At 45.3% G+C, this 27564-nt stretch overlaps 1 protein-coding gene across 9 annotated transcripts in view; it reads left to right on the top strand.

Moving 5' to 3' along the window:
* LOC119972279 (receptor-type tyrosine-protein phosphatase mu-like) overlaps positions 1 to 27564 on the top strand; it is a 985231-nt gene that overhangs the window by 473333 nt on the left and 484334 nt on the right. For all 9 annotated transcript variants that reach the window (XM_038808716.1, XM_038808713.1, XM_038808721.1 and 6 more), the window contains exon 7: positions 6788 to 7081. In XM_038808716.1, the coding sequence (XP_038664644.1) occupies positions 6788 to 7081 (294 nt within the window). The remainder of the gene's footprint in view (positions 1 to 6787; positions 7082 to 27564) is intronic.

Here is a 27564-nt window from a genome sequence, read left to right as displayed (position 1 = left end):
TCTGTACCATCTCCCATCCTGGCCAACTTCCTCTCTTACTGAAATCCTCATCCAGCACACAAAAACCAATGTTCATCCTTAACTGTGCCAAATCTTGTTCACCCATCACCCTTGTGCTCTGACTCCTGATTCACTAGCATCGCAATCTTAAAACCCTTATCCTATGTACCAAAGCCTCTATGCCCTCACCCCTCACCATCGGTGTAACCCCCTCCAAGCATTTGAAACTCTCCGCTCCTCAATTTTGGCTACTTGCACAGCCCTGATTTTAATTTCTCCACCTCTTGGCAGATATCGCTTTAGTTGCTGTGGTCCCACGCTCAGGAATTCCCTTCCCAAACCTCTCTACCTCCCCAACTCCATGTCTTCCTTTAAGACGCTCCTAAGCCATTGATCAAGCCTTGCTTGTCTCCTTTTGAGGCTGTTACATTATGTTAGCCTTGAATGGCAAAATACTGCAGATGCTGGAAATCTGAAATTAACACAGAAAATGCTGGGAATTCTCAGCAGGTCAGGCAGCTTCTCTGTTTGTGTTTCTCTTGATATCTCTTCTGTTAAACATCGTCATCGTTAAATCACTTCGACAAAACTGTTACGATAAATGTAAGCTGCAAGATCTGACCATCTGAGTGACAGGGTGCTTGCCCTCTGTTTCTGTGAAACTTTGTAACTCCGTTTACACCCTGTTCTTAAAAGATACTGGACAAAATCTACCGCCCACGTTACGCCCGAAAGGCCGGTAGATGCTGGGAGTTCCCTCTTGCGCGTTCTACCTGGCTGGCCACGTTTCATGAGATCTAACGCGGCCTGCTCATTGTGGGCAGGGTCACTTCTTAGAAAATCTGCATATTAGAACGAGACAGCTCGTCTCACTATATTATGCATTCCCACAATCTACGCAAGTTGTGGTATCTCTTCCCTTCTATATGGAGATCGCAGGCAAGTGCTGTCCAGGGCTGATCTCCACAAATGGAGACTAGATGGGATGGCACGTGTGAGGTCTCCCAGGAGATTGGAGGCCCCCAGGTGCTTGTCCTCTGGGCAGAGATGCACCCTGGCACTGCTGATGGCACCAGGACACCTTGGCACTGACACCCTGGCAATGCCTTCTGGATACCAAGCTGACAGTTCCAAAGGGGCCCAGGTTGGCATTTTCTCCTGTGATGGGGATCAGGCCCAGGGTTACCCTGCACAGGTGCGGGGGGCCCCCAAGGACCCCCTTATAGGTGAGTCTGGGCTTGGGGTGGAGTGAGGGGGTTGCATCTGTGGGGGGGGGGGGTCAAGAGATCGGGATGTCAATTTTAAATGGCGTCCAAATCGCATCCTGAACTGAGGAGTTGCGGCGAGCGGAATACTCACTGCAGCCTCGGCCCTGAGTTCTCCACTGAGCGTGGTGTTTTTCAGCACTCTGAATGCAGGGAAACACCTGGCTAATCACGCGATTTAAGGGCCTCTGTTCCCATACAGGTAGATCGCGCCCAAAAAGGTTACAATTGCCACAGAAACCATTGTGCCCCGGTGCTTCCCTCTAGTGGCAGTGAGTAAAAATGTTACTGGACCTTCAGAATAACTGTAACAACCTTTGTTGCAATACTCTTTGGGAGTTCATAATGGGATAGAATTTATTATAAAATAATGATGACGCTATTGATGCATACTGTTATTTCTGTACCAATCTTCCAGCACATTCAGGAGCATTTTCAAAGATGTAAATCTCAAAATTGCTGACCAAATTGTGCCATTCTGCCTTGGGTGACTGAAAGCGGCATCACTTTGCTATCTGGCTCCACATTCAAAGGTGGTGAACATTTCAGTCTTAAACTATTGTCAAACAACCTCTCTGGCGCTGAAAGTGGACTTTAGGAAGTATGGGGTCTCATTCCTTCAGATTTTAATTTTCGCTGCAGATTTTAAATTACATTTCTGAAACATTTAAAAAAATCTTTACTGCATCTTTTTTCTCTCTCGAAACAATCTTCTTTCCTGTTCTTCATTTCCCTTTCTGTAACTGATTTGATATTGAAATCACTTGCCCTGGTTCAGTGCTGTTCAATTTTCAATCCTTCATTTTGATTGACGAAAATAAGTTGTTTGCTCTGTTCCCTTGGGGCCCCGGTGCCCTGTCGAAGGAACCCTGCAGTTTCCAACTCTCTCACTTACGACACACTGTCTCATGGAAATTGGACAGGCAAGAGCTTTTTATTCATGAGTTACAGTAAGCATTGGCCCATTGCGTCAAATGAGAAGACTTATTTTACAGAAAGTGCATCTGCAACAGAAATAATTTAACTCAGTACCTAGGAATTAAAAATAGCAATACTTCGATTTGAATGTCATAGAATTTCCCAGCTCAAAAATCAAATGCTCTCTTATCGGTCTGACAAGGAAGTACAAACATCTGCACTTGCATGAAACATCTGCACTTGTATACTCAGCAGGAAGTGACATCGGCAGTGACATTACTCAATGCGTCAAAAATGTGACTACGCCTAATTATGTCCCATCCACATATCAGAATATCCTTAACCTAATCAAGCAACAATGTCTTCACCTCCCAGTCGAGCTTATATGTTGTTGTGGATAAGTCATTTCTCCTTTGTGCATTTGTAAAGATCTGCCGCAGACTATCACAGCTTCCTCTAGCTGTTCTCTGTTATACATACTTGTACGGCATCCTGATGTAAATAGTTGAACTATTTTATTGCCGTAGGTCACTTTATGACCTGCTGGACATATTTGGGATGAGGGAATGAATTTCGCACACAATCCTAACTTTATACTGTGAATGAAGTGCAGAAGCAGTTTCCCAATAATTATATTTTGTGCTGTTGTGAGTCACTTGACACAGCATTCCCTTAATCAGCACCTCGACAATGATACATAATGTGGATAATATTAACCCAAACAATTGGGAAATGAAGAATATTTTAGCAGGGTGATTTCACATGCAAATTTTAACTGGTTATATTCGATAGACTGGGTCTTTATTGGCCAATGTTGCACTACTGTTCCAGCATTTGTCCTTTTATTTTTAATAAAGTTCGATTTGATTGCATCACCCTGAGAATAGATCTACGGCTTTCAACATTAATAGTGCAAAAAAATTTAATTATTTCAAAGTCTCTCATCTCAAAGCTATTAAAATCCTGCAGTCACTGAAGGGATAGGTAATAACTTATTTTCGTTAACAGCAACTTTTCTCACTTGTGGCAAAGTCACGTTAAGCTGTGTATTTATAATGTAGTCCTTGGCTTTTGAGGCTGAGTTCGGTCCACAGAGGAAATCACTTGCATTAAGCAGCCAGTAACGGCCACCGACTGCTGAATGGACAGGGCGACTTGCTTCAAAGCAAAGCAAGGCCAGGTTTTAGCAGCCGTGCAGGCAGCATTGTTATCTCCTTTTAATAGAATGCAGGTCCCTGTGCCAGACAAATGAGTGGAGCTCACCTTTCTTGCAAGTAGACTACCGTACAAATCAAAAGCCTAGCCTCTAGGGGTGGTAGCTAATAAAACACAGTCTATTTCAAATCGTTGCAACATTCAGAATTAATTGATGTAACTGTTCACCTCGGCAGGCTTCTGCACAGGACCTGATTTGCATCCTAAGAGGTAGTCCGACGGCAGTGGATTTCGTGGATGAGCGGACTGAGAAAGCAATCTCTCGCGTTCCATAGATTATATATTACTGCACATGATTGTCAAGTAATCATGAGAATATTTACTTGGCATGCTTTCACTTATTTTTGTGTCGAAGCAATTTGTGCACGGATTTGGTTAAGAAATAATTATTTCCGATTTGAATTGTATTGAAACGACTTTAATTTCATGATAAGCATCTTGCAGCTGCTCAGAGTGCAGACTCAATGTTACTTTGTGCATTTTAATATTAGAGAAAAATTTGATAACATTTGCAAGACGGGTGGGATTCATTTTCATTCTGGGACAAAGAGACCTTTCAGCGAAATATGGGCTTTGAGGAAGATTACCAAAGGGTTAGAATCAATCTTACTGATTTACCATAAAATCCAATTGTTCACAGCGTGAACTCCTACTTTACGGTTATTGATTCTTAATGTTGCTGTCATATTGGTGCTTACTTTTTTACGGTTATTGTTTATTTGCAAATTCCTGTTGTTTGGGGCTTAAATTTCTTTTGTTGGGGCGGCACAGTAGCACAGTGGTTAGCATTGTTGTTTCACAGCGCCAGGATCCCAGGTTCGATTCCCAGCTTTGGTCACTCTCTGTGCGGAGTCTGCACGTTCGCCCGTGTCTGCGTGGGTTTCCTCCGAGTGCTCCGGTTTCCATCCACAAATCCCGAAATCCCAAAAGACTTGCTGTTAGGTAATTTGGACATTCTGGATTCTCCGTCCGTGTCCCCGAACAGGCACAGAATGTGGCGACTGGGGGATTTTCACTGTAACTTCATTGCAGTGTTAATGTAAACCTACATGTGACAATAAAGATTATTCATATTCATTATTCATTAATGAGAGTTGGATAGTTGCAAATTGGAACTTTTGGTTCTGAAATGTATTCTTTCCCATTTATTAGTTCTGGGATGTGCACATTCACGGTGCTCATTCCCACATTCCCACTGTTGGTTTTGTGCTGCATTTCCTTTGTTGGTTTCCATGGCACTGAGTGCAGGGTTTTCCCAAGGGCTACGGGACCCTGACCTGGGGACCAATCCTATGAAGATTGTCAGGTGAGCTCCCGATGCTGCCGGCCCAATCAAAAGGTCAGCAATTCTAGAGCCTTGGCAGCCCCATCAGGAGATGTGATCACAACTGGGGCAGGTAGGCGACAGAGAGGACACCTCAAAGGTCCTTTCATTCATTTACAGTATTTGGGCATCACTGGCTAGGCTAGCATTTATTGCCCGTCTTGAGCTGTCAAAATAAATAATTATGGAAGGTGGGGAAAAGTGAGAGGGCATTCTGATAGGAAGGTTAACCCCTCCACTTGGATCATTGGAGTCTTAGTGCCATCCTTTGATGTACCTGCCTTCTCCTTATGGGATAAAGCCTCTGGATCTAAAGTCTCCAATTGCCCTCCCACAGAACCCCCCCCCCTCCCCTCCCCAATCCCCCTCCTGCCCGTGTCCCAACTGCTGGAGGAAGGCTACCTCCACAAAGCTCATGGCCTCCCTACATAGTGGAAATATTTCCCTTCTGGGTAAATGTCATGGGATCTCTAAATCACCCCTAATTTAGGCCTTAATTGTTCAACTGACTGCTTGCCGTCTTGCAGTAGGCAGCCCATCCATATTCTTGCCTGCCCTAGGAATGTTCCTGGTGGTGGGAATGCATCAGAGAGTCATCCCGACGTGGCTTTCCACTATTTTCCCAGTCCCCTCCCCAAGTCCGCCACTTTGGTGCTTTGCGACTCCTGTGCATATATTCCCATTATTGATTCTAATGTCCCACTTATGTGATTCTTGGAAGAATGCAGTTCCATTATTAGCCTTGATTTAATGTTTCATTTGATATGATGGGTGGGTTTCTCTGGCCTCTCAGCCGCATGTTTCTCAGTGGCAGGAACTGCCGTGCGGGATTCTCTGCTCCTGCCGATGATAATGGGAATTCCCATTGAAGCCACCGGCAAACCTGCGGGTGGAGGTGCACTGCCAGCAGGACCCGAGAACCCTGCCACCAGCGAATGGCCGGAGAATTCTGGCCCATGTCACATTTGCAAAAGATAAGGCTGAAGCATTGGCAACCATCTACAGCTAGAGTGGATAATTCAACTTGTCTCCTCCTGAGGACCCCAGCATTACAGATGTCAGTCTATTTGATTCACTCCATATGATATCAAAAATAGGAACATAGGAACCGGCTGACAGCACTGGATGCTGCAAAGGCTATAGGCCCTGGCAATATTCTGGCTCTGGTACTGAGATTTGTACTCCAGATCTAGCCCCCCCCCCCCCCCCCCCCCCAACTGCTGCCCTACCAGCCTCCCCTCGATCATCAGCAAAGTGATGGGAGGTGCTGTCGCCTGTGCTGTCAAGCACTACTTACACAGCAGTAACCAGCTCATTGACACTCAGTTTGGTTCCACCAAAGCCACTGGGCACCTAACCTCATTAGAGTGGTGGTCCAAACATGGCCAAAAGAGTTTCCATTTTGCCATGTATGTGCCACCTTAATCCGAAAGGAATTTGGAGAGTTTCTGGAGAAAACGCTGGGTTTACATATATTAAATCTTGATTGTCACAAGTAGGCATACATTAACACTGCAATGAGGTTACTGTGAAAATCCCCTAGTCGCCATATTCCGGCGCCTGTTCGGGTACACTGAGGGAGAATTCAGAATGCCCAATTCACCTAACAGCACGTCTTTTGGGACTTGTGGGAGGAAACCGGAGCACCCGGAGGAAACCCACGCAGACACAGGGAGTATACATTGACAGGGAATCCAATGTGCAACAATTTAGGAAAATATTTGGGTTATCAAATGTCAAATCCATTTTTTAAATAGTAAATTCCACATAATGGAGCAGGACACTGCCAGGTTAGTTAGAGTAAGGAGGCTGGAGGCTAAACAAAGGCTAAATAGGTTTGACTTTACAAATGGGAAGATGGCAAGGAGTTGGGAATGGAAAGAAAATAAAATCAGCCTTGACAACCACCTCAAAACATTCTTGAAGGATTTAGCCCTCTATTAGAAAGGATTTACAGGGTACCTCAAAGGGTCAAAGGACACTTTCCACTTATTAATTCCACCTACATACTCTCATCTGTGAGATATGGATATATGGTTCAAACGTTTAAACCTTAATTTTCCAGATCCGCCTACTCCGATAGCTCCGCCTCAGCTTAACTCTGTTGGTGCAACATACTTATGGATCCAGCTCAATGCAAATTCCATTAGCGGAGATGGTCCCATCATCCAGAGGGACATCGACTACCGCAGCACAAGTGGGAGTTGGACGGACATACAACCGGTCGACAGCCATCAGTACAAAATCGGGCATTTGGATCCTGACACAGAGTATGAAATCCGAGTGCTGCTCACGCGACCAGGGGAAGGTGGAAGAGGAGCTCCGGGACCTCCGCTAATAATGAGGACAAAGTGCGGAGGTAAGACCAGAGGAAAAGTTTGGAATTTGATTATGAGTCTAACAGCGAAATGAGGAAAAGTGCATTGTATTGTGTCCCTTCTTGGCTCCTGACATTGGGTCAAGATCGATCTTCTGCTTTCTAATTGAATGCGCTAATACTTTGGTTAAAAGCTTCATATGGTTCATTATTTACATGGTGCAGCATTGAGTCATGTAGACCAGGAGATTCTGAACTTTGGTTAAATACTGAGTTGGCTAAACACAGCCGGCAACATTGAAGTAGGCATCACTACTCCTCGACTAATGTGCTGCCTGAAAAATGTAATTGGGACAAACAGACAATAGCTTCTCAGTTCTGCAGTTGATCAGAATAACAACTGTACAAGACTGTAGATGACATTGAGAAGTCATTCAGCTAAAAAGAGGTATCAGTCTTCTGACTTTTTATAGGCCGATGCACTGATCAGTTAACCAATGAGGTAGAGAAAATAAATGCTTTACTGTTTTCCTGAATCGCGTTACATTTCTCATGTGTGCTTCATGTGGCTGGCTCCATATCTATGTATAAGAGTGCTGTATAAGATGAAACATAGGAACAAGAGTAGGCCTTTTAAGAAAGATAGGGCTGAATTTTAGGGGAAGACATGCTGTCCCAATGGTGTCAGGACTCAGTAGTGGTAGCTGCTGGGACTACAAGCATCTCTCTACGAAGAAAAGCGATGATGACCAGAGTGAGGTGAGTCCTGGACTTTGAGAAAAGAAAAGGATCCAGGGAGGGGGCGAGACAGGTGTTTGGGCCGGGGTGCTGGTGACGGTTGAAGGCCAAGCGGGGTGAGGAACAAGGGGCGAAGTGACATCTTGGGGCTGCCACCAATATGCACAGGACATCCCCACCCCCACCCCACAATTATAGTGCCACCCCTTCTTTCCTGCATTTTCAAAAACGCAGTTTTAACAATGGCCTCTCGGGTCCGCCGGCCCAGAGTTTTACAGCAGCGGACGCAGATTGAGGCCTTTAATTGCCACTTAATTGGGTCATTAAAGGACTCAATAGGCCTAAGGGTGGGAGTGGGCTGTGCGCCAGACATACATTATGTGTGGCACCAGCCAAATGTGGGTGGGGTGACTGTAACATAGAAAGATTTGTCATGTAAAAGGAAGCCATCTGGCCCATTGTGTCTGTGCCAGCTGCAAAGGAGTTATCCAAAGCACTTGGTCTGGGAGCCCATGGGTTACAACAGCTCAAGTGCATATTCAGGTGCTTTTTAATTATGACTATGGTTTCTGCCTCTTCCACCCTTTCAGGCACTTGGCCCCTTGAGCCTGTTCTGCCATTCAAGGAGATTGGGCTGATCTGTGACCCAATTCCTTCACCTGATGTTTCCGCTTATCTCTTAACTAATTGCAGAGATCTGCTGAAGGGCCTCTGTTCCTTTCTCCAAACCTCGCAGTCTTGTGATTTCCTCTTCAATGGCTCAAAGCAGCCTGCCATTTTCAATTTCATCAAGGTTCTCTTTCTCCCACTTGGCTTAAATCCCCCTCTAACCTTCCTCCAATCACCTCCTTCAGCAGCATGGCCAATCCAATCTTGTTGACATTTTCATGCTGATATTCCCTCTTCTGTCCTCCACCATCACCAGAAGGTCTTCATTTCTCTTAATGTTCTCTCTAAGTGGCTCACTCCATTCCTTCTCCAGAATCACGTTTCTAAACCTTCTTATTTTTCATTGTCGGCTTCTCTTCAGTTCAACGCGCAACAAGACAATCCAAATTGCAGTCTAGATAATTCTATGTTTAAGATCTCTACTCATTCCTACGGTGTGTAATTCTTTAGGTCTTAATACCATTGATTTAAAAACCAAATCGATCAATTTAAAATTACCATCTGATTGGGCATCAATTGCAGATGAGAATTTCAGACTGTTATGCACTTTTTGTGATTCCTAACTTCACTCCTGAAAGGTCTGGCTCCAAGTTTTAAGAACATAAGAACATAAGAACTAGGAGCAGGAGTAGGCCATCTGGCCCCTCGAGCCTGCTCCGCCATTCAATGTTGTGGACTCAGCTCCACTTTCCGACTATGTTACCCAACAATTGGACATAGTTTTTCTCAAACTACCCTATAAAATCTTGAAAACTTTATTCGAATCACCTCTTAACCTTCTGAATTTCAAGGAATATGACTCCAGTTTGTGTGAACTCCCCTTGTCAATTAACCGCTGGAGTCTCGGAATCCTTCCAGTGAATCCAAACTGCAGTCCCTCCAAAGCCAATGTATCCTTCTGAAAGGAAGGTCTATATGGCTGGACCTATATACACAATATCATACATTATAGTAGGCTCCTGGACAATATAGTTGTTTCTTCACATACAATGTTGTATGACACTATGGCTCTGTATATGCGTTGTTGGATAGCACATTTGGCTCAATTTATACAGAACAGTACAATATGGCTGGCTACATATGCACAGTGCCCTACAACATTGTGTGGTTTAAATGGGTAGTGCCGAGCAACACAACTAACTTCATATATACCCATGCAGTACCAAGTCACTCCATCAAACAGCTAATTATTTAATTTGCAACAAATTCATTTGGACTCTTTAATTATTCATCCATTGTTATTCAGCAGTGCCCTAAGGAACATGTTTGCTTATTAGTCAAATCTGCAGTGCCCTATTACATTGAGTTGAGCCATTTCATTGTTGACACTGAAAATGTTTACTCAACAATGCTGCTAATGTGATGTGTCGATGCGATGCTTACGTTCTTCAGAATTGTGATCACTCAAACATGCACGACTGCTGACGGCTCTGATCCTTCAGTATCCAACATTGTCCCTGGGCAAATATGTGACACACCATCAGTGTCCTTTATTAACATTGACTGGAGGAGGTAACAGTAACTGCTGCACAGTTTGTAGCTACTCCGACAGATCTGCTGTTATGGTATGTCACGCTCATCTGTCTGGAAGTTGCCAAAGCCCCAGAGGACCATAGGCTGCTTCCTCCCTTTTTTGAGATGAAGAACTGACTGCTAGTGATTTAACCTGAGGGTCACCACTCCTCAGGGGAAGGGCAAGGTTGAAAAGGCGGAGCCTTTATGAATAACCTCAGCCGGTACGGGAATTGAACCCGCGCTGTTGGCGTCGCTCCACATCCCGAACCAGCCATCCAGCCAACTGAGCTAACTGAACCCCTGCTCATCTGTCTAAAGCCATCCACGCACATCCGCTGTAGCATGTCTGCAACTGCTCAATGATGCCATCACCCAACTACGCCTAGGTTGACCCTGCTTCCTGCTGCACTACACTTTGCCTCCAGCAGAGATCTCTGTAGCTTCGCAGCCGTGATGAAATGACCAAAATATTGACATTTTCTTTTCTTTTACAATTCGTTTTGATTTTCAATTAAAAATTCCTCTTCATTTGTCTTATGGCCTGTATATGCAATTTTTACATAAAACTTAGCATCTCATTTCAAAGGCCTCATTTTTTCCCCACAGATCTTTATGTATTGTCCCTGTTTCTGACACATACAGGAAAGTGAATAGAATGTAGATAGAGTTTTCCCTTGTTACAAGCTCAAGTTTTCACCTGGTTGTCTCTATCCTTCTATTTTTGACATCGCATCCGCCATCTTTTGTTATAATTTGTCCTAAATATACATACCTATCGACTTGTTCCAGTGCGGCACCCTACACCTCTATCTTCACTCTAGTTTCTTCTAAAGTGTTCCTTCTAACTCCCATTGTTTGTGTCTTAGGCGTCAGCATTATCTTTTGGGTTGATGATGGGCAGCACCATCCACCCTGTCCATGGGCGACACGTGAGCATAGTGGTTAGCACTGTTACTTCAGAGTGCCAGGGTCCCGGGTTCGACTCCCGCTTGGGTTGCTGTCTGTGAGGAGTCTTCACGTTCTCTCTGTGTCTGCGTGGGTTTCCTCCCACAAGTCGGGGGCAGCAGGGTAGCATGGTGGTTAGCATAAATGCTTCACAGCTCCAGGGTCCCAGGTTCGATTCCCGGCTGGGTCACTGTCTGTGTGGAGTCTGCACGTCCTCCCCCTGTGTGCGTGGGTTTCCTCCGGGTGCTCCGGTTTCCTCCCACAGTCCAAAGATGTGTGGGTTAGGTGGATTGGCCATGCTAAATTGCCCGTAGTGTCCTAATAAAAGTAAGGTTAAGGGGGGGGGTTGTTGGGTTACGGGTATAGGGTGGATACGTGGGTTTGAGTAGGGTGATCATGGCTCGGCACAACATTGAGGGCCGAAGGGCCTGTTCTGTGCTGTACTGTTCTATGTTCTATGTTCTAAGTCCCAAAAAATGTGCTGTTAGGTGAATTGGACATTCTGAATTCTCCCTCCATGTACCTGAACAGGCATCGGAATGTGATGACTAGGGGCTTTTCGCAGTAACTTCATTGCAGTGTTAATGCAAGCCTACTTGTGACAAAAAAGATGATTATTATTTAGAACAATCTTCAGCGAGAAGTGCCAAGTGGATTGTTGTGGGAGACAATACAGCTATTCGGCCGTGGTGTATCTAACTCACTCATGGGTGACCAGTTGGAAATTCTTGGCATTTTAAAACAGGGCCTTTATTATTGGGCCGAGCACTCCAACCAGCCCTGACCCAAGGATTACACAGATGGTTAAACATTTGGGTTTGGTTATAAGAAATTAGCATATACCAATCAAAGGAGTACATTTGTTTCAATATTATTAATGTCCATTCACAAATAATAATTGGATCACATGATGTATAACATGTGAGTAACATCATACAATTGCAATTTGGCTACATCTACATAATTATAATATCACCAAGCATGTAGTTTTCTCTGTCTATCTAATTTCCAGACATCGGTGTGATAAGGGTGTATTGTGACCAGTGATGTATCAACTGCATTCCCCATTGCCCCTGTTGTAATGGACACACATGAGCTACAGCTGTACAGTGTTCAGTTGAACCCTTGCATGCAAATTGTGTAAATAACACGTTCTCTACGATTTAGTCCTTGACTGTTATCTGTAGAAAGAATGGACTGAGTGTTGCTGGAAACACTCAGCTAGTAGCTAGTAGCTTGCATGATACTTAAACCTTTTTAACCCTTTCAGTCTCCTCCTTTTTCCCCCCCCTCCCCCATCGGGTACAGTGACTGGCCCTCTGAAGTATCAATTGCTTGTGGGATCATCAATCCATTTATGTCCCTGGACGAGTATTTGCAAGTGTGGTTGGGCAGGGTTTAAACAAGAATGGCAGGGGGATGGGAATCTAAACAAGGTGATAAGAGAAAGAAAACAGAGACAGCAATGAAAGAAGAAACAGTAAAATGTACAAATGGTAGACAGAGTAACCAAGGGCAAGAGGCAAATAGGGCCACAGTACAAAAAAAGTGAGGCTAATTAAAAATGACAAAAAGGCAAGATACAATGTTTTGTATCTTAATGCATGCAGCATTTGGAATAAGGTAGACAATCTGTTGCCGCAAATAGAGGTAAATGGATATGATCTCATAGCCATTACGGAGACATGGGCCGAGATTCTCCGATCCTGCACCGGGTTGGAGAATCGCTGGGGGGGGCGGGGGACGATAATCGCGTCACGCCGCTCTGACGCCGGCCCACCGATTCTCCGGCGGCGATCCTCGGGCGCCCATGGGATCGGCACCGCGCCGGTCGGGGGCCATTGAGAGTGCCCCCCCCCCCCCCGGTGATTCTCCGTGCCTCGACGGGGAAAATGCCCGCCGAGTTCGGCTGAGTCCCGCCGACGTGGGTTAAGTATGGTCCCACCCGGCGAGACCTTGGAGTTCTGGCTGTGGGGGCCATACTGATGGGGGAGGGTGGGGTGCAGGGGGATCCGACTCCGGGGGGGCGGCGGGGGTTCCTCCACGGTAGCTTGGCCCATGATCGGGGCCTATCGATCGGCGGGCGCGCTAATTCCGTTGGGGGCCTATGTTCCTCGGCGCTGGGCCCCTATAGGGCTCCACCATATTGCCCAGGGGTCGGCGCGGACCTGCGCCAGCCGTGGCACGCATGCGCGGATTCACGCTGGCCGTGGCACGCATGCGCGGACTCGCCCTGGCCGTGGCACGCATGCGCGGACTCGCCCTGGCCGTGGCACGCATGCGCGGACTCACGCTGGCTGTGGCACGCATGCGCGGACTCATGCTGGCCGTGGCACGCATGCGCGGACTCGCGTTGGCCGTGGTGCGCTGATGTTTGAGCAGCGGACACCACTCCAGCACCATACTAGCCCCCTAGGAAGGGATGAATACTGGGCCTGGAGGCCCATTGACACCTGACTGGCTTGGCCCCTTTTGACGCCGGTGTCAGAACTTGGCCGCAGGATCGGAGAATCCCAGCCATGGTTACAAGGACTTCAAAACTGGGAACTTAATATGCATGAATATTCCACCTTTCAGAGACTGCTCTGAGGTGGCACTGTTAATGAGAGATGAAATGAGGACAGTTTTGAGAGATGATTGTGACTCAGATGGTGTTGAGTCCATTTGGGTGGAGGTAAAAAACAGCAAGGGAAAGAAGACATTGGTAGGAATAGTGTATAGACCCCCAAACAGTAGCTATACTGTCGGAAAGGTTATAAATCAACAAATAGGAGCATGTAAGAAGAATAGAGCAGTAGTTCCCAACCTATTCCTTTTTGGGGACCACTGATCGCTATCAAACGATTTTGCGGACTACAACGTACGTAAGACATTTGAAACGTTATTTTTTACGTAGCCTATGGCTGACGGGAGTTGAATTTATATAATAGATTAAAGGGGTATTAAAAATACAGCTACATCTAGTAATTTCTGAAGCAAACACTCACAAATAAATTGCACTTGTCACAGCACATTTACCTGAAATAGGCCTACCAGTGGAAAAAGATAATGCTTACCCCTTAATGAGAAGACGGATGTTGCTTCACAAAAATCAAATGCAGGATGTCAGGTTCCAGGAATGACAATTTCAATTGAAGATCTGGTTCAATATTTTTTTCAAAATTATTTTCAATTAAGGGGCAAATTAGCGTGGCCAATCCACCTACCATGCACATCTCTGGGTTGTGGGGGTGAGACCCACGCAGGCACAAGGAGAATGTGCAAACTTCACACGGATAATGTCACCTGATTCAATGTTAAGATTATTCCATTATGTTGTCTTCAATGTGACAACCCCAGTTGCAGGAAAAGATACCAGAATATTACTGCCTTCTGGGACAGTTCTGGGTGGTCTGAGGCAACTTTAAATCAAACGTCAGTCAGGTAGCACTGAGAGAAATCCAGCTTTAGACCACTGTCAGAAGACAGTTCCCGAAGGCTGTCTCACACTCTCGAGGTCAAGAAGAAAGATTATGTTGGTTGCTGCCCTGCGGCTCTGGTTGAGTCGCCCTGTTTCCACTGGCCGCTGCCCCCCGCCGCCTTCTTGTGTCATTGAAAGTTTCTCGGTCTCACACCCCAGTGTTAGGTCGGCAACTCCCCAGATCCTATTTACCATCTACAGGACATATGTGAAAATGAAATGAAAATAGCTTATTGCCACAAGTAGGTTTCAAATGAAGTGACTGTGAAAAGCCCCTAGTCACCACATTCCGGCGCCTGTTTGGGGAGGCTGGTACAGGAATTGAACCATGCTGCTGGCCTGCTTTGGTCTGCTTTCAAAGCCAGCGATTTAGCCCTGTGCTAAACCAGACCCTAGGTCAGGAGTGTGATGGAATACTCTCCACTTGCCTGCATGAGTCAAGCACCACCAACACTCAAGAGGTTCGACACCAAACAGCCCGCTCAATTGCTACCTCTTCGACAAATATTCACAAACTCCATTACTGACGACCAGCAACAACCCTGTGTACCGTCTACAAGATGCATTGCAGTAACTCACCAAGGCCCCTTCGGCAGCACCTTCCAAACCCATGACCACTATCATCCAGAAGGGCAAGGGCAGCAGACACATGGGAATGCCACCACCTGGAAGTTCCCCGCTAAACCACTCACCATCCTGACTTGGGCAAAAATCCTGGAACTCCCTCCCTAACAGCACTGTGGGTGTCCCTACACCACATGGACTGGAGCGGTTCAAGGAGTTAGCTCACCATATTCTCAGGGGCAATTAGAGATGGGCAATAAATGCTGGCCTAGCCAGCAAAGCTCACATCCAGTAAATAAAGAAAGAAAATTTATGTATGTTCTTGTTTACTTCCAGATATTTATTGAATATTGTTCTTAGGTTGAATATTCCCTCTCTTGTTCCTCCTCTCGGTCTTAATCCAGACTGCATTTCACCAATTTATGCTTCGAATATGTTATTTCTTTTTGTTATGATTTTCAAGATCGGTTTAATTAGATAACTCGTTAAGCTTTAGTTCGAAATTGATTGCACTCAACTGCTTTTGGTTTCTTAGGTAACCTAATGAATAGTGAATGTCTCAAGTGATTATAGTGTATCCATTGGTATATATTTGATCACAAATGAAGATGTTCTGTTGTTACTTCAACTGTGCCTGGAGCTTTTCTTGTACTCATCAATTTCAAAAGTTTTTTCACCTCAGCTATCATTTTGTTTTTAAAGATATTTTATTCCAAACACACACACACAGCATCAACAGAATACACCGTCCATCCAAACATCGTCAACGGTTTGTACAGTTTCTCCCCTTGTAATCCCTCCCCGGCCCTGAGACGAACAGCTCCTCGAATAAGGTCTTGAACGTTCTCTACCGCACCTCAAACCTTCTCCTGACCCCCTCAACACCAACTTAGTATTCTCCAGCCGGAGAAAGTCGTACAAATCCTCAGCCAGGCCAACACCCCAGGTGGTGTATCCGACCTCCAATACAACAGGGTCCTTTGCTAGGCAGTCAGAGAGAGATGGGGGCCTCCTCCGAAACCCCAGAGATCTCCACCACGGGTCCGGCCTGACCTCAGCTCCCACTATCCTGGATGGCGTCCCAAACGCTGCCTCCCAGAAGCTCTCCAGTTTCTCGCAGCCCCAGAACATGTGGGTATGATTCGCCGGCCCCCGGCCCCATTAGTCACCTCTGATATCATGATGCTTGATCCATCATTTCGTTCTATAGCTTCAGCACCCGGATCATTATACAGTTCACTTATATATTCTGTCCCTCTTTTTGCTCCTGCTCCTGCATCCCTTTCAGTCATTATTTTAGCATCATTGTACTTTATGCACACGCTATCTGTTGTTATCCCTTTTATCTGTCAAAGTATTCACTTTCTGTTGCATGACTCTCATTTTATGATTTCTTTCTAATACTTCACACATCTCATTGTACCATTTTCCCGTTAGCCTGCATTAATTGTGCATTCTTTATTTTCTTTTCAATTTCGTCGTGTTCAGGTTTCCTTTCAATCCCCTTTCTTTCATCATTGTTAGTATCTTGTACACGATCCACCCCTTGACTCTTTCTCGACTCAGATTTGATGACGGGCTGGATTCTCCGCCGCAACGGGAACGGCAAGCGGCAGAGAATCCAGCGTTGGGCAATGCTGATCCCGTTCTGATGCTCCAATCCTTGGCTGGCGTTGAGGTCGAGGATCTCGCCCACATCAACGGGAGAATGCGAATGGGTCATTAAGGATCCCCAAGGATCTCTGGTGGGGGTCTCTTTAATTAACGGGTCTCAGGTTGTGGGGGGAGGGGTGGGGGGTGGGGGCAGTGGGGGAAGGGGTTGTGTCAGCTCCATACTGTGGGGAGGGGGGTAACCCAGAAAATCCTTGGGGGGGGGGAGATATATTGTATTGTGGGGGGGGGGGGGGGGTCTGAATTGCATTGTTGGATGGGGAGGGGGGGACCTCGCTATCGAGCCGCCTGCTCAAAATAGTGGCCCAATAGCGCCATGCATTGATGTCTCTGGCAAAGGATTGGGACTCGCTTCCTGACCAAGTGCGATTCTGCTCCAGTAGGAGAACACAATCACCCAAATACCAACCAATATTTCCTTTGCAGCATATTGCACACTCTCTCTCATGATCTTTCCAATTGCTTTCTATTCATAGCTTTGAGACTTCTGCATGTTCCATTTCCTCAGTCCCGAGGCATTCAGCCTTTCTGATGTTCCCTTCCTTGAAAATGTCAATGTCTACATGGCCACACATCTTCTTCTTTCTTGATATATTCAGTTTCATCTTAATTTTCCACAAGGAGATGCTGATATGGATTTATATCCATGCCGGGATACATATGAATGTTCTTTATACAGTTTCTAAAACATTAAGCAGATGTTTCTGGCTGGTGGTATCTTTTAGTCCCTCAATTGTGACCACCCCCCCACCGCGGGTTCCAAGGCAGGAAGAGGTACAAACAACGGGAAACCCCGTTGATAGTAGTGGGACTGTAAGATCCTGTCACTGGCCAATCGCAGGCCACCTCCACCGCTGCAGAACATGGGGTGGTGGAAAATCCCATCCGTTGTTTCCCCATCACATAATCCATTTGCTTTCAATACTCATTGTCTGGACTTCACCCAGTGGACAATCTTCTTGTTGCTTAATGAAGGAGTTTGGCACCATCAAATAATTTTCTTGACAGAATCGTTTCAGTCTGTCCCCTCTTTCATTCCTTAATTCAAGGCCACATTGACCAACATGAGTTCCTGATACTCCATCACCGATTTTGCATTTTGTCTGCCATTACAATGATCACATCAGTTGATTTGATTTTATCACAATACTTTAGGACGTCATGGCACGATTCCACTGTTTCCTGCTCACTGTGGTCTCGTGTTAGGGCATAAACCTGTTTGACAACAAGATCAAAAGGCTTTCCTTTAATCTTAATCATGATCACTCTTTCTGATATTAGCCAGTAACCTTGAACCCATCTCTTGTATCTTTTGTTTCCTCGGATTCCTCTACTTCTCACCTCTTGAGAAGTAAAACCCATGGGGCGGGATTCTCTGCCTGGTGTGCCCCCCCCCCCCCCCCCCCCCCGGGATTCCCCATCTCACCAACCAACCAATGGGGTTTTCCATTGTAGGCAGCCCTACGCCGTCGGGAAATTTCCGGGCTGCCGGCCAAATAGAGAATCCCGACATGGAGAATCCAGCCCAAGATTCTTCTTTTCCATCTGTTCAGATTCTCACCTTTGCACGTCAATGCTGCTCAGATTAAAGAACTGTGCCACCTCTTTAAACAGGACCTGCAGCCTCATAGCGGAGAGGGAACAGCTCTGCCAGCAGCCATCAAGGTCACCACCATTCCCATCTTCTGTGGAACCAGATCCTCCCAGACAAGAACAGCAACATTGCCAACATTTTCTCATTCACCATCCATCGCTGTACCCAAGGGGTCAGATGAAGGCCCTTAATGCCAGGGGAGGCAATTTCATGATCTTCTCACGGTAGCATGGTGGTTAGCATCAATGCTTCACAGCTCCAGGGTCCCAGGTTCGATTCCCGGCTGGGTCACTGTCTGTGTGGAGTCTGCACGTCCTCCCCGTGTGTGCGTGGGTTTCCTCCGGGTGCTCCGGTTTCCTCCCACAGTCCAAAGATGTGCGGGTTAGGTGGATTGGCCATGCTAAATTGCCCGTAGTGTAAGGTTAATGGGGGGATTGTTGGGTTACAGGTATACGGGTTACGTGGGTTTAAGTAGGGTGATCATTGCTCGGCACAACATTGAGGGCCGAAGGGCCTGTTCTAAGCTGTACTGTTCTATGTTCTTATGTTCTATGTTCTTTCTAACCTGAGAGCGGGAGCAGGAGCTGGCATGTGACTTTGCCTGCATAGCAAGATTCCACTTTTTCTTTTAGAACAGTACAGCACAGAACAGGCCCTTCAGCCCTCAATGTTGTGCCGAGCAATGATCACCCTACTCAAGCCTATACCAGTAACCCAACAACCCCCATTAACATTATTTTTTTAGGACACTAAGGGCAATTTAGCCTGGCCAATCCACCTAACCCGCACATCTTTGGACTGTGGGAGGAAACCGGAGCACCCGGAGGAAACCCACGCACACACGGGGAGGATGTGCAGACTCCGCACAGACAGTGACCCAGCCGGGAATCGAACCGGGGACCCTGGAGCTGTGAAGCATTGATGCTAACCACCATGCTACCGTGCTGCCCTTGTGCAGGGAACTACTGACTGCTCACACATGGCCCTGGGTCTTTCTTGCTGAGCTTTGGTTTTTAAATGGAATGTATTTTTGTTCAATATTTTGTTACTTTAAATGTTTCCCACTGTTCATTTATTTCCATACCTCTATCTACCTAACTAACCTGAGCCAGCTCTCCCCTCATACGTAAGTCATTGGCTTTGTTTAAGTTTAAGATTTCTCATGGAGTATGTCATGTCAAATTTAACATGGAATCCAATGGTATTATGATCACTATTTCTCAGTGGATTTTGTTGTTACGACAGTACTAATTACTCCTGTTTCATTACACAATATTAGATTCAAGATATTGTATCTTGAGGTCAATTCCACAAAATATTGCTCCAAGCAGCTGTCATGAAAATATTCTATGGACTCATCTTTGAGACTATTCATGCCAATTTAATTGTCCCAACATATCTGAAGATTAAAGTCCCCTACAATTATTACATTTCTTTTGCTGCAAGCTCCTCCTGTCAAGGTCCTTGACTAAAGCTTCCTGCACCTCATTGAAGAATTCGGGAGCCCTCTCTGTCTTACTTGTTGCTCCATTTGGTATCCTTCTCCTTAAAGCCACTCACACTACAAGCAATCAGCAGCATCTTCTGTTTAATGAATGAAACTCCCCTGTAAGAGGGACAGACTGCCTTTAAGAGGTGTAAGCTAGCAGGAATACATGTAAACGGGCATGCTGCTAGGCCTCCTGATGAACATTCTGCCAACCAACAGGGTGAGTTGAGCTCAGCTGAATGTTACAGTCAGGTGACTTGGCAGCACACGGTTTGTATGCTGCCTGCCTCAACCAGACGTGGAATTTTTAACAATTCTCTCCTGGGATGTGGACGTTTATTGCCTATCGTTAATTTCCCTTGAGAAGGTGATGATGATGAGTGGCTTCGTTGATCCACTGTCGTCTACATGGTGTGGGCACCCCCACAGTGCCTTTTTAAAATTCATTCATGAGATTTGGGGTGTTGCTGGCTGGGCCAACATTTATTGTCCTGCCCTAATTGCCCTTGAACTGAGTGGTTTGCTGGGCCATTTCAGAGGGGCAATTAAGAGGCAACCACTTTACTGTGGGCCTGGAGTCACATGTAGGCCAGATGAGGTAAGGGTGGCAAATGTCCTTCCCTAAAGGATATTAGTGAACCATCGACAATGGTTTCATGGTCATCATTAGACTTTTACTTCCGGGGTGGGATTCTCCCTCCCACCACACCCGTTTTCTGGTGCGGCACGCCCCAGCCGGCAGTGGGATCCTCCCTCCCGGCAGCCGGCCAATGGGGTTTCTCATTGTGGGCATCCCCACGCCTTCAACCAAGCAGACATTATGAGTGATGTCATTTGAAAAGAGTCGAACTCTTTGCTTTGAGAGAGAGAGAGAGATTGAGAGAGAGAGAGATTGCTTAGAGGGAGAGAGCGAGATTGTTCATTTCTGCTATGAATATGGCACCAGAGCGTGGCGACTCTCGGCAAGCTCTCTCCCATAGATCCTCTTCCTACATCACTTATAACCGCACTCCATCGTATGTCCTACGTTTTTCATGTATGGATCGATCTGCCTGGACTATACACAAAACAATACTTTTCACTGCACCTTGGTACATACAACAATATACCCAAATCCAGTCTCACTGGAAATGGGGGAAAGGGTGGCCTGTTAACAGATAGGAACAGGGGGGGTGGGTACTTTTCAAATCCTGAAGTACAGCTACATTACTGGCTTTGTAATAAAATGCATTAATAGATATATAACTGGCTTAATTTAAATAAACATTTAGAAGCTGACGCTTCTTTGCATTCGCCTTAGGACACATTAGTTGATTGGGTTGCTGCCAACATATAATTATGCTTTTATGAATCTTAAAGGCAGCGTATCACTTTGTGTAAGTAATTAGTTTTCCCCTTCCGAATATATTTCCTCTACTTAAAGTGCCGCTGGGGAATAATTTCTTGGGCATTGGTCACCCTCTGATGTCTCAACCAAGTGGCCAACATTGATGTGCCAAGTCTACATGGTGGGTGTCAGGGGGTTAGTTGAGTGTGCTAATTTAGGTGATCCTTATCCACGATCTGCTTGCAGGATTTCCAGCAATAGTCACAGGATTACCATAAGGAGTGGGAACCCTGGTTGATTCTTGCTGTCCTAGCCCAGGGTAGGACAGGTAAATCAGGAAGACAGTACTGTTGAAGCTGGGGCATTAGTAATTTAGTATCAGATTGGAGAATACTCATACCAAACATAAGGGAGTACAGACTTGTTCGTTTTTTGGTCAGTGCAACGCTTATTATTTTGATAATTATGTGAGTGGCATGATTAACCTCAAGAGTTCGGTTTAGAGGTGAAGGAAAATTGAGCAAAGCCCAGTTCTGAAAGCCATCTGGGTTATAGGATGAAGATTGCTTGTCCTGAACCATTACAGATTTCATTTTTTGTTTATAAACACGAGCTGTGAGAAGCACATATTGGTTGCCAAGCGGCACGTGACATGTTAATAACTGGCTTCAGGGGCTGTGCGAGGCTGATAAGCTAATGGCAAAATAATTAAGTTGGGTAGGAGTAAAATGCTGCCATCCTCAATAGCAGTTCTGTGGAATCTGGAGCTGGAGTCATTTATGAGGAGAATCATTGCACCTGTTTAATTACAGTGATAATTGTACACTTTAAGCTATTCCCCCAAGGGGACTACAAACCAGATTTAAACCGTGAGCACAGCCATTCAGACAGTTAATAATCTTAATGTGTGTAGATAATGCGGCATGTGAGGCCGGCAGAGACCTATATGATAGTGAATGGGTCGAAGTTTTGTATCCAAACCCCACCCCCCCCCCCCCCCCCCCCCCCCCGCCGCCACCCTTGTAATATGCTCCAATAATTGTTATGCACAGAAATTATGCCAAATTGGTTTCAAATTACAGAAGATGTGTAATAACAGGTTGTGACACTAATGTGTTAATGTGTTTCATTGTCTCTGCATCTCTTTGATATCAAATTCAATGGCATATGTTCCTTTATGACAATGCAAGTAGGCAGCATGGTAATTAACCATTTAAAGTTTTTAAAAAGTTGTAATTTTTCAAACACTGACGTTACGTAAGATATAGATGCCAGAAAATAGCAATAGTATTTTCAGGGAAAACTGCGCGGATGCTGCTAAAGATCGAAAAATAAAACACCGCACAATTTTCAGCTTGGTACAATGGTAGGTGCCACCACAAAAGGGCTTCTTTAGGCTTCTTAACCTAAGAGTTCTCTCCGGCGATGTTTGGACTCTTGGCTGAATCGTAGAATGAAATTCTGGGAGCGAATGGAGCTTAAGGTAATCATTGTTGTGCCTGCAGGAAATATGGGGAGGAATTCTCCGGCTGTTGGGATTCTCTTTTCCCACTGGCAGCGCACCACTGCCCACGGGTTTCCTGGTGGCATGGGGTAGCTTTGATGATAAATCCCATTCCCATTGACAAGTGGCCGAGAATCCCACCGCCAGAGAATGGCTCACCACCGAGAAACATGTGGCTGGGGGACTGGAGAATCCTACCCCGATATTTAAGGGAACACACTCACTTTCACCTTGCTTCTGTTAAGTGCACGCTGTGTTCCTCATTTGAAGCCAGGTGTAAAAGTGAATTGCAGCTCCTTAAAATGCTGCTCCAACACCTGACTGAATGATCCCCTCCAAACGTGCATATTTCCAAGCTACAGCCTTTTTTCTTCCCTGTAGTGTAACCAAAGAAAGGGTGGGGGCACACATTGTGAAACTCAATGGTACCTGAGCTACAGGTGCCGGCATGCTCACGATTTGGGTCACCAGAACTCCATTTTTGGCAAAATTGAGGCCTCTCACCTCAGAACAGGTTGCAACTATCAAAGGGTGGACACTGAGAGAAAAGGAAGTCTTGCATTTCTGTGATGAATGTAGACATTATTATATAAATTACATCTGTTGCAGTAATTCTTTTAACATGCCGGGGTTAAGGTATATATTTGTTGCTGTGATATCATTAAAGAACCTAGGCTAAGGTACCCAGACTGTAGGTGGGATTCTCTGTCCTTCCGGCCCCGTATTCCGGTGCGGTGCGCCCCCACTGGAAGTGGGCTTCTCCGTTCCTGCAGCTGGCCAATGGGGTTTCCCACTGTGGCCACCCCACGCCTACAGGAAACCCACAGGCGTAGGTACACTGCCGGCCAATCGGAGGGTCCTATCAACAGAGAATCCCACTATGTATGTCTGATAAAGCTATAATTAAGGAGTCATAAAAGAGTGAGGTAATTATTGATTTTAACCACTTACTTTGTTACAGATAAAGGTCTCATGGAATCGTGTTTCAATTGCCAGAGATTCCCTGGAGTGTAAATAATTTATAGCGGGAGTGGTTATGGAACGTAATGGCATACAGATGATGTAATTATTGGGAGCAGCCAGATTGATCTGTAGTTTTGGCCATCTGTTGTAGGATTTTAACTTGAACAGCAGGTTTGCCAAATGTTGCTAGCTTGAGTTGAAGTGTTCTGGGTCTACTCTTGAAAGGAACCCTCTCCAAAAGCTGTCTCTAGACAGCTAAGCAAGTAAACCTGTTTTGATAACATTATTTACAAGTGCCATTTAAACTGTATCCGGTTGCTTGATTAGAATTAGTAGCACTTTTCGGTAGTAAGTTTAAGTTTTCCCTTGTGTTTAAGAACTGTTCAACTGTTAATTGTAAATCTATTTCTTTGATGTTAGTGTGTATTTGGGAGACTGATTAAATCAGTGAGAGGAACAGAATGGCAGAGGAAAGGAATGTCGACATTGGATCAACATCCAGTGATTGAAATCTAGAATGAGTGGGTTGTCCTATCAGGAAAGGGTGGAGAGGTTAGGTTTGTATCCACTTGACTTTAGAAGATTAAGAGGCAACGTGACCCTGAAGGATATTGACAGGGTGGATGTGGATGTCTCCTCTTGTTGGAGAATCTAGAACTCGGGGTCACTAATTAAAAATAAGGGTTCGCCCATTTCAGACTGAGATGGGGAGAAATCTGTTCTCTCAGAGGGTGGTCAGTCTCCAAAACTCTCTCCTTCAAAAGGCAGTGGAAGCAAAATCTTTCAATATTTTCAAGGCAGAGCTTGGTACATTCTTGATTGCCAAGGTGGGTGATAGGTTATCAGGGGTCGTCAGGAATGTGGGGTTGAGATGGGAATCAGATCAGCCATGATTCTGAATGGCGGAGCATGGTTGAGGGGCCGAGTGGCCTACTCCTGCTCCTAATTCATGTGTTTGTATGCGACGAGAAGAAAGAAGGGCACAGGCCGAGACATATGGCTCGAGCAGATTACCCAGTAGGCTATTATCATGCTAGCTGCAACAGTCAATGGTAGGATCCTGCCATTCCTGAAGAACACTGAAACAATGTGGACTGACACTTCATAACACCGAACACCTGGCTTGTCATTTTTTGGTCTCTGTGGCATCAGCTGTAGAAACAAGCAAAACGAAAGTGGCTTATGGTGGCTCCGAACATGTTTGATTACAATGCCAAATGATGGACAACATTATGGCAAAACATTTTGTGCAGAATAGTTTTTATTTAAACGCAGTGTAATCATTCTGATAAGCTGATGAGGTGGCCCGAAAACGTGCTTGCATTTTTTTAACCGCTTGAAAATAAGCAGTAACTGTGGGCCATCTGCTAAGATTTACAAATTGCTATAGTCTGAGCAATTTTAAACAATTAACGTTCATTGTGCTTGTTCAAATACATTGTACTTTTTTGTCAAGCCCAGCTGCTGGTGACCGTTAAAGTGAAGGCATTGTATAAAGTAAGTGAAAAAGCAATCAAGGGAAAATAACGTCAAAATAGTCTTTGTTTACGTGAATAGGTGTAATGAGACAAGTTGATAAACATTATTGGAAATATGACTGGCTCGTTGCTTCAACCTTGGCAAAGTAGGAATTGGATGGTTTCCAGAGGGGTTTTGCACCTTTTCTGTGAGCTGTGAATATCAAAGAGATAAATACAATTTCTGGAACTTTCCAGCCCTTCTCGCCGGCGGAATATTCCCGCCCCATCAATGGCAAAACCCCATCGTCGGGAAACACACCGGGGTGGGAGTTGGAAAATCCCAATCAATGGGGTGAGTTTCCATTTTAGGTACAATTGGTAATCTGGACACAAATTGCACTCAATTATGCTGGTTTATGCGACATGTTTCCACTCATCTGCACAAGCATCAGATGTATTTTTTGAACTGCAATGTATACATTGGGCACAGAAACTCCTTAAAACCAACGCCGCTGACCAAGCCTTTTGTCACCTTTCCTGATATCCCTTTATGATTGCTAATCCTTGTTCGCTTGTTAATGACCAATTCAACAGAGGGGATCGTTTTTCTCTCTCTTGACTCAATTGGAATCCTTCACCACTTTGAAAACCTCCATGAACTCAATCTTAACCTGCTCTGTTTGAAGGAGAAGAGCTCTAATTTTTCCCAACCTCGCCTCATAACTGAAGTCCCTCATCCCTGGAAAAAGGCAGGCACAGTAGCAAAACCAGTAGCACTGTTGCTTCACAGCTCCAGGGTCCCAGTTTCCGTGTGGAGTCTGCACGTAGTCCCCGTGTCTGCGTGGGTTTCCTTTAGGTGCTCTGGTTTCCTCCCACAAGTCTCGAAAGATGTGCTGTGAGGTAATTTGGACAATCTGAATTCTCCCTCAGTGTATCCAGACAGGCGCCGGAATGTGGCGACTAGGGGATTTTCACAGTAACTTCATTGCAGTGTTAATGTAAGCCTACTTGTGACACTAATAAAGATTATTATTGTAAAATGCTCCTCTGTACCCTTTCAGAAGCTGACACATACTTCTTGAAGTGCGGTACCCAGAATTGCCCGCAATACTCCAGCTCAGACCTAACCAGTGATTTAAAAAATTCTAGCAAGATCCTTTTTGTTTTTATCTTCTATCCCAAGTAACCAAGTGTAAATTCAAGTAACCCATGAACCTTTATAACAACTGAGACTTACCATCTCAACTTTAAGGTTTTGTGTATGTGTGGACCCCAACGTCGCTCTGATCATCTAAAGTTCTCAAAATTGTGCAACGCATAGTCTTCTGTCACTTCCTATTAGTCCTCCCATTGTACATCATTTCAAACTCTTCCACACTGACCTCAATCAGTCATGATACTGCCCATTTCACAATCCTGTCTTGTCATCTTGAAACCTGGAATATTCTCGTCATTATTTACTCCTTTGCCAACTTTTGTACCATCTGCAAACTTTATAAATATTGATCCCTGCACCAGAGATTAGGCCATATATATGGAAAAGAGTAATAGACCCAAAACTGACTTTTAGGGAACTCCACTGCAAACCACCTTGCAGACTGTTAAACATCCAGCCACTATCAGCGTCTACTCCTAGAACTGAGTAACTTTAATAGTTGTAATGTCACTTCCCCTTAATTCCATGGCTTCCATCTTGAATTACTGTGAATTACTTTGTCAGATGGATTCCAAAGGTCCAGATATACAACATCCACTGCACTACCTTGATCAACCTTCCCGCTGTTAACTTATCAAAGAATGAGGTCAGTAGCCTTACTGAGTTTGATTTATATGAGTTATGGATTCATAGAATCATAGAATTTACAGTGCAGAAGGAGGCCATTTGGCCCATCAAGTCTGCACCGGACCTTAGAAGGGTCACACACTTAAGCACACACCTCCACCCCATCCCCGTAACCTTACTTAACCTCTTGGATACTAAGGGGCAATTTTAACATGGCCGATTCATCTAACCTACACTTCTTTGGACTGTGGGAGGAAACTGGAGCACCCGGAGGAAACCCACGCAGACACGGGAAGAAAGTGCAGACTCCGCACAGACAGTGACCCAGCAGGGAATCGAACCTGGGACCCTGGCACTGTGAAGCCACAGTGCTAACCACTTGTGCTACCGTGCTGCCCTAAAAATCCGTTGTGTAATTTCAAGAAGGGGTTAGATATAGCTCTTAAAGCTAAAGGAATCAAGGGATATGGCGGAAGGCGGGATGAGGGTATTGAACTTGATGATCAGCCATGGTCATAATGAATGGCAGAGCAAGCTCGAAGGGCTGAATGGCATTCTCCTGCTTCTATTTTCTATGTTTCTGTATTTAAAGTTGGAATGGGCTGTCAATGAAGCAAATTGTTTTATCTCGGAAGTTGAAAGCTTTTTGAGAGTTTAATAAAAAATATTATTTCTCCCGATACTAACAACATTACAATATGTTTATTGTTTGCTCTTCTGAAGGACATTGTGACAGGATTCTCCCACGTTTGGTGCTGCGTTTACAATTGGCAATTCACAAATGATAAAAATACTGATGGCGGTTCCTTCTTCCTCCCATAGTCTTGGTTTGAAAGGAAGTGG

This window comes from Scyliorhinus canicula, chromosome 10 (assembly GCF_902713615.1).
Source record: "Scyliorhinus canicula chromosome 10, sScyCan1.1, whole genome shotgun sequence".
NCBI classification, from domain to species: Eukaryota; Metazoa; Chordata; class Chondrichthyes; order Carcharhiniformes; family Scyliorhinidae; genus Scyliorhinus; species Scyliorhinus canicula.
Note: the sequence above shows the minus strand (reverse complement) of the source record. Positions and strands in the feature narration are given on the sequence as shown.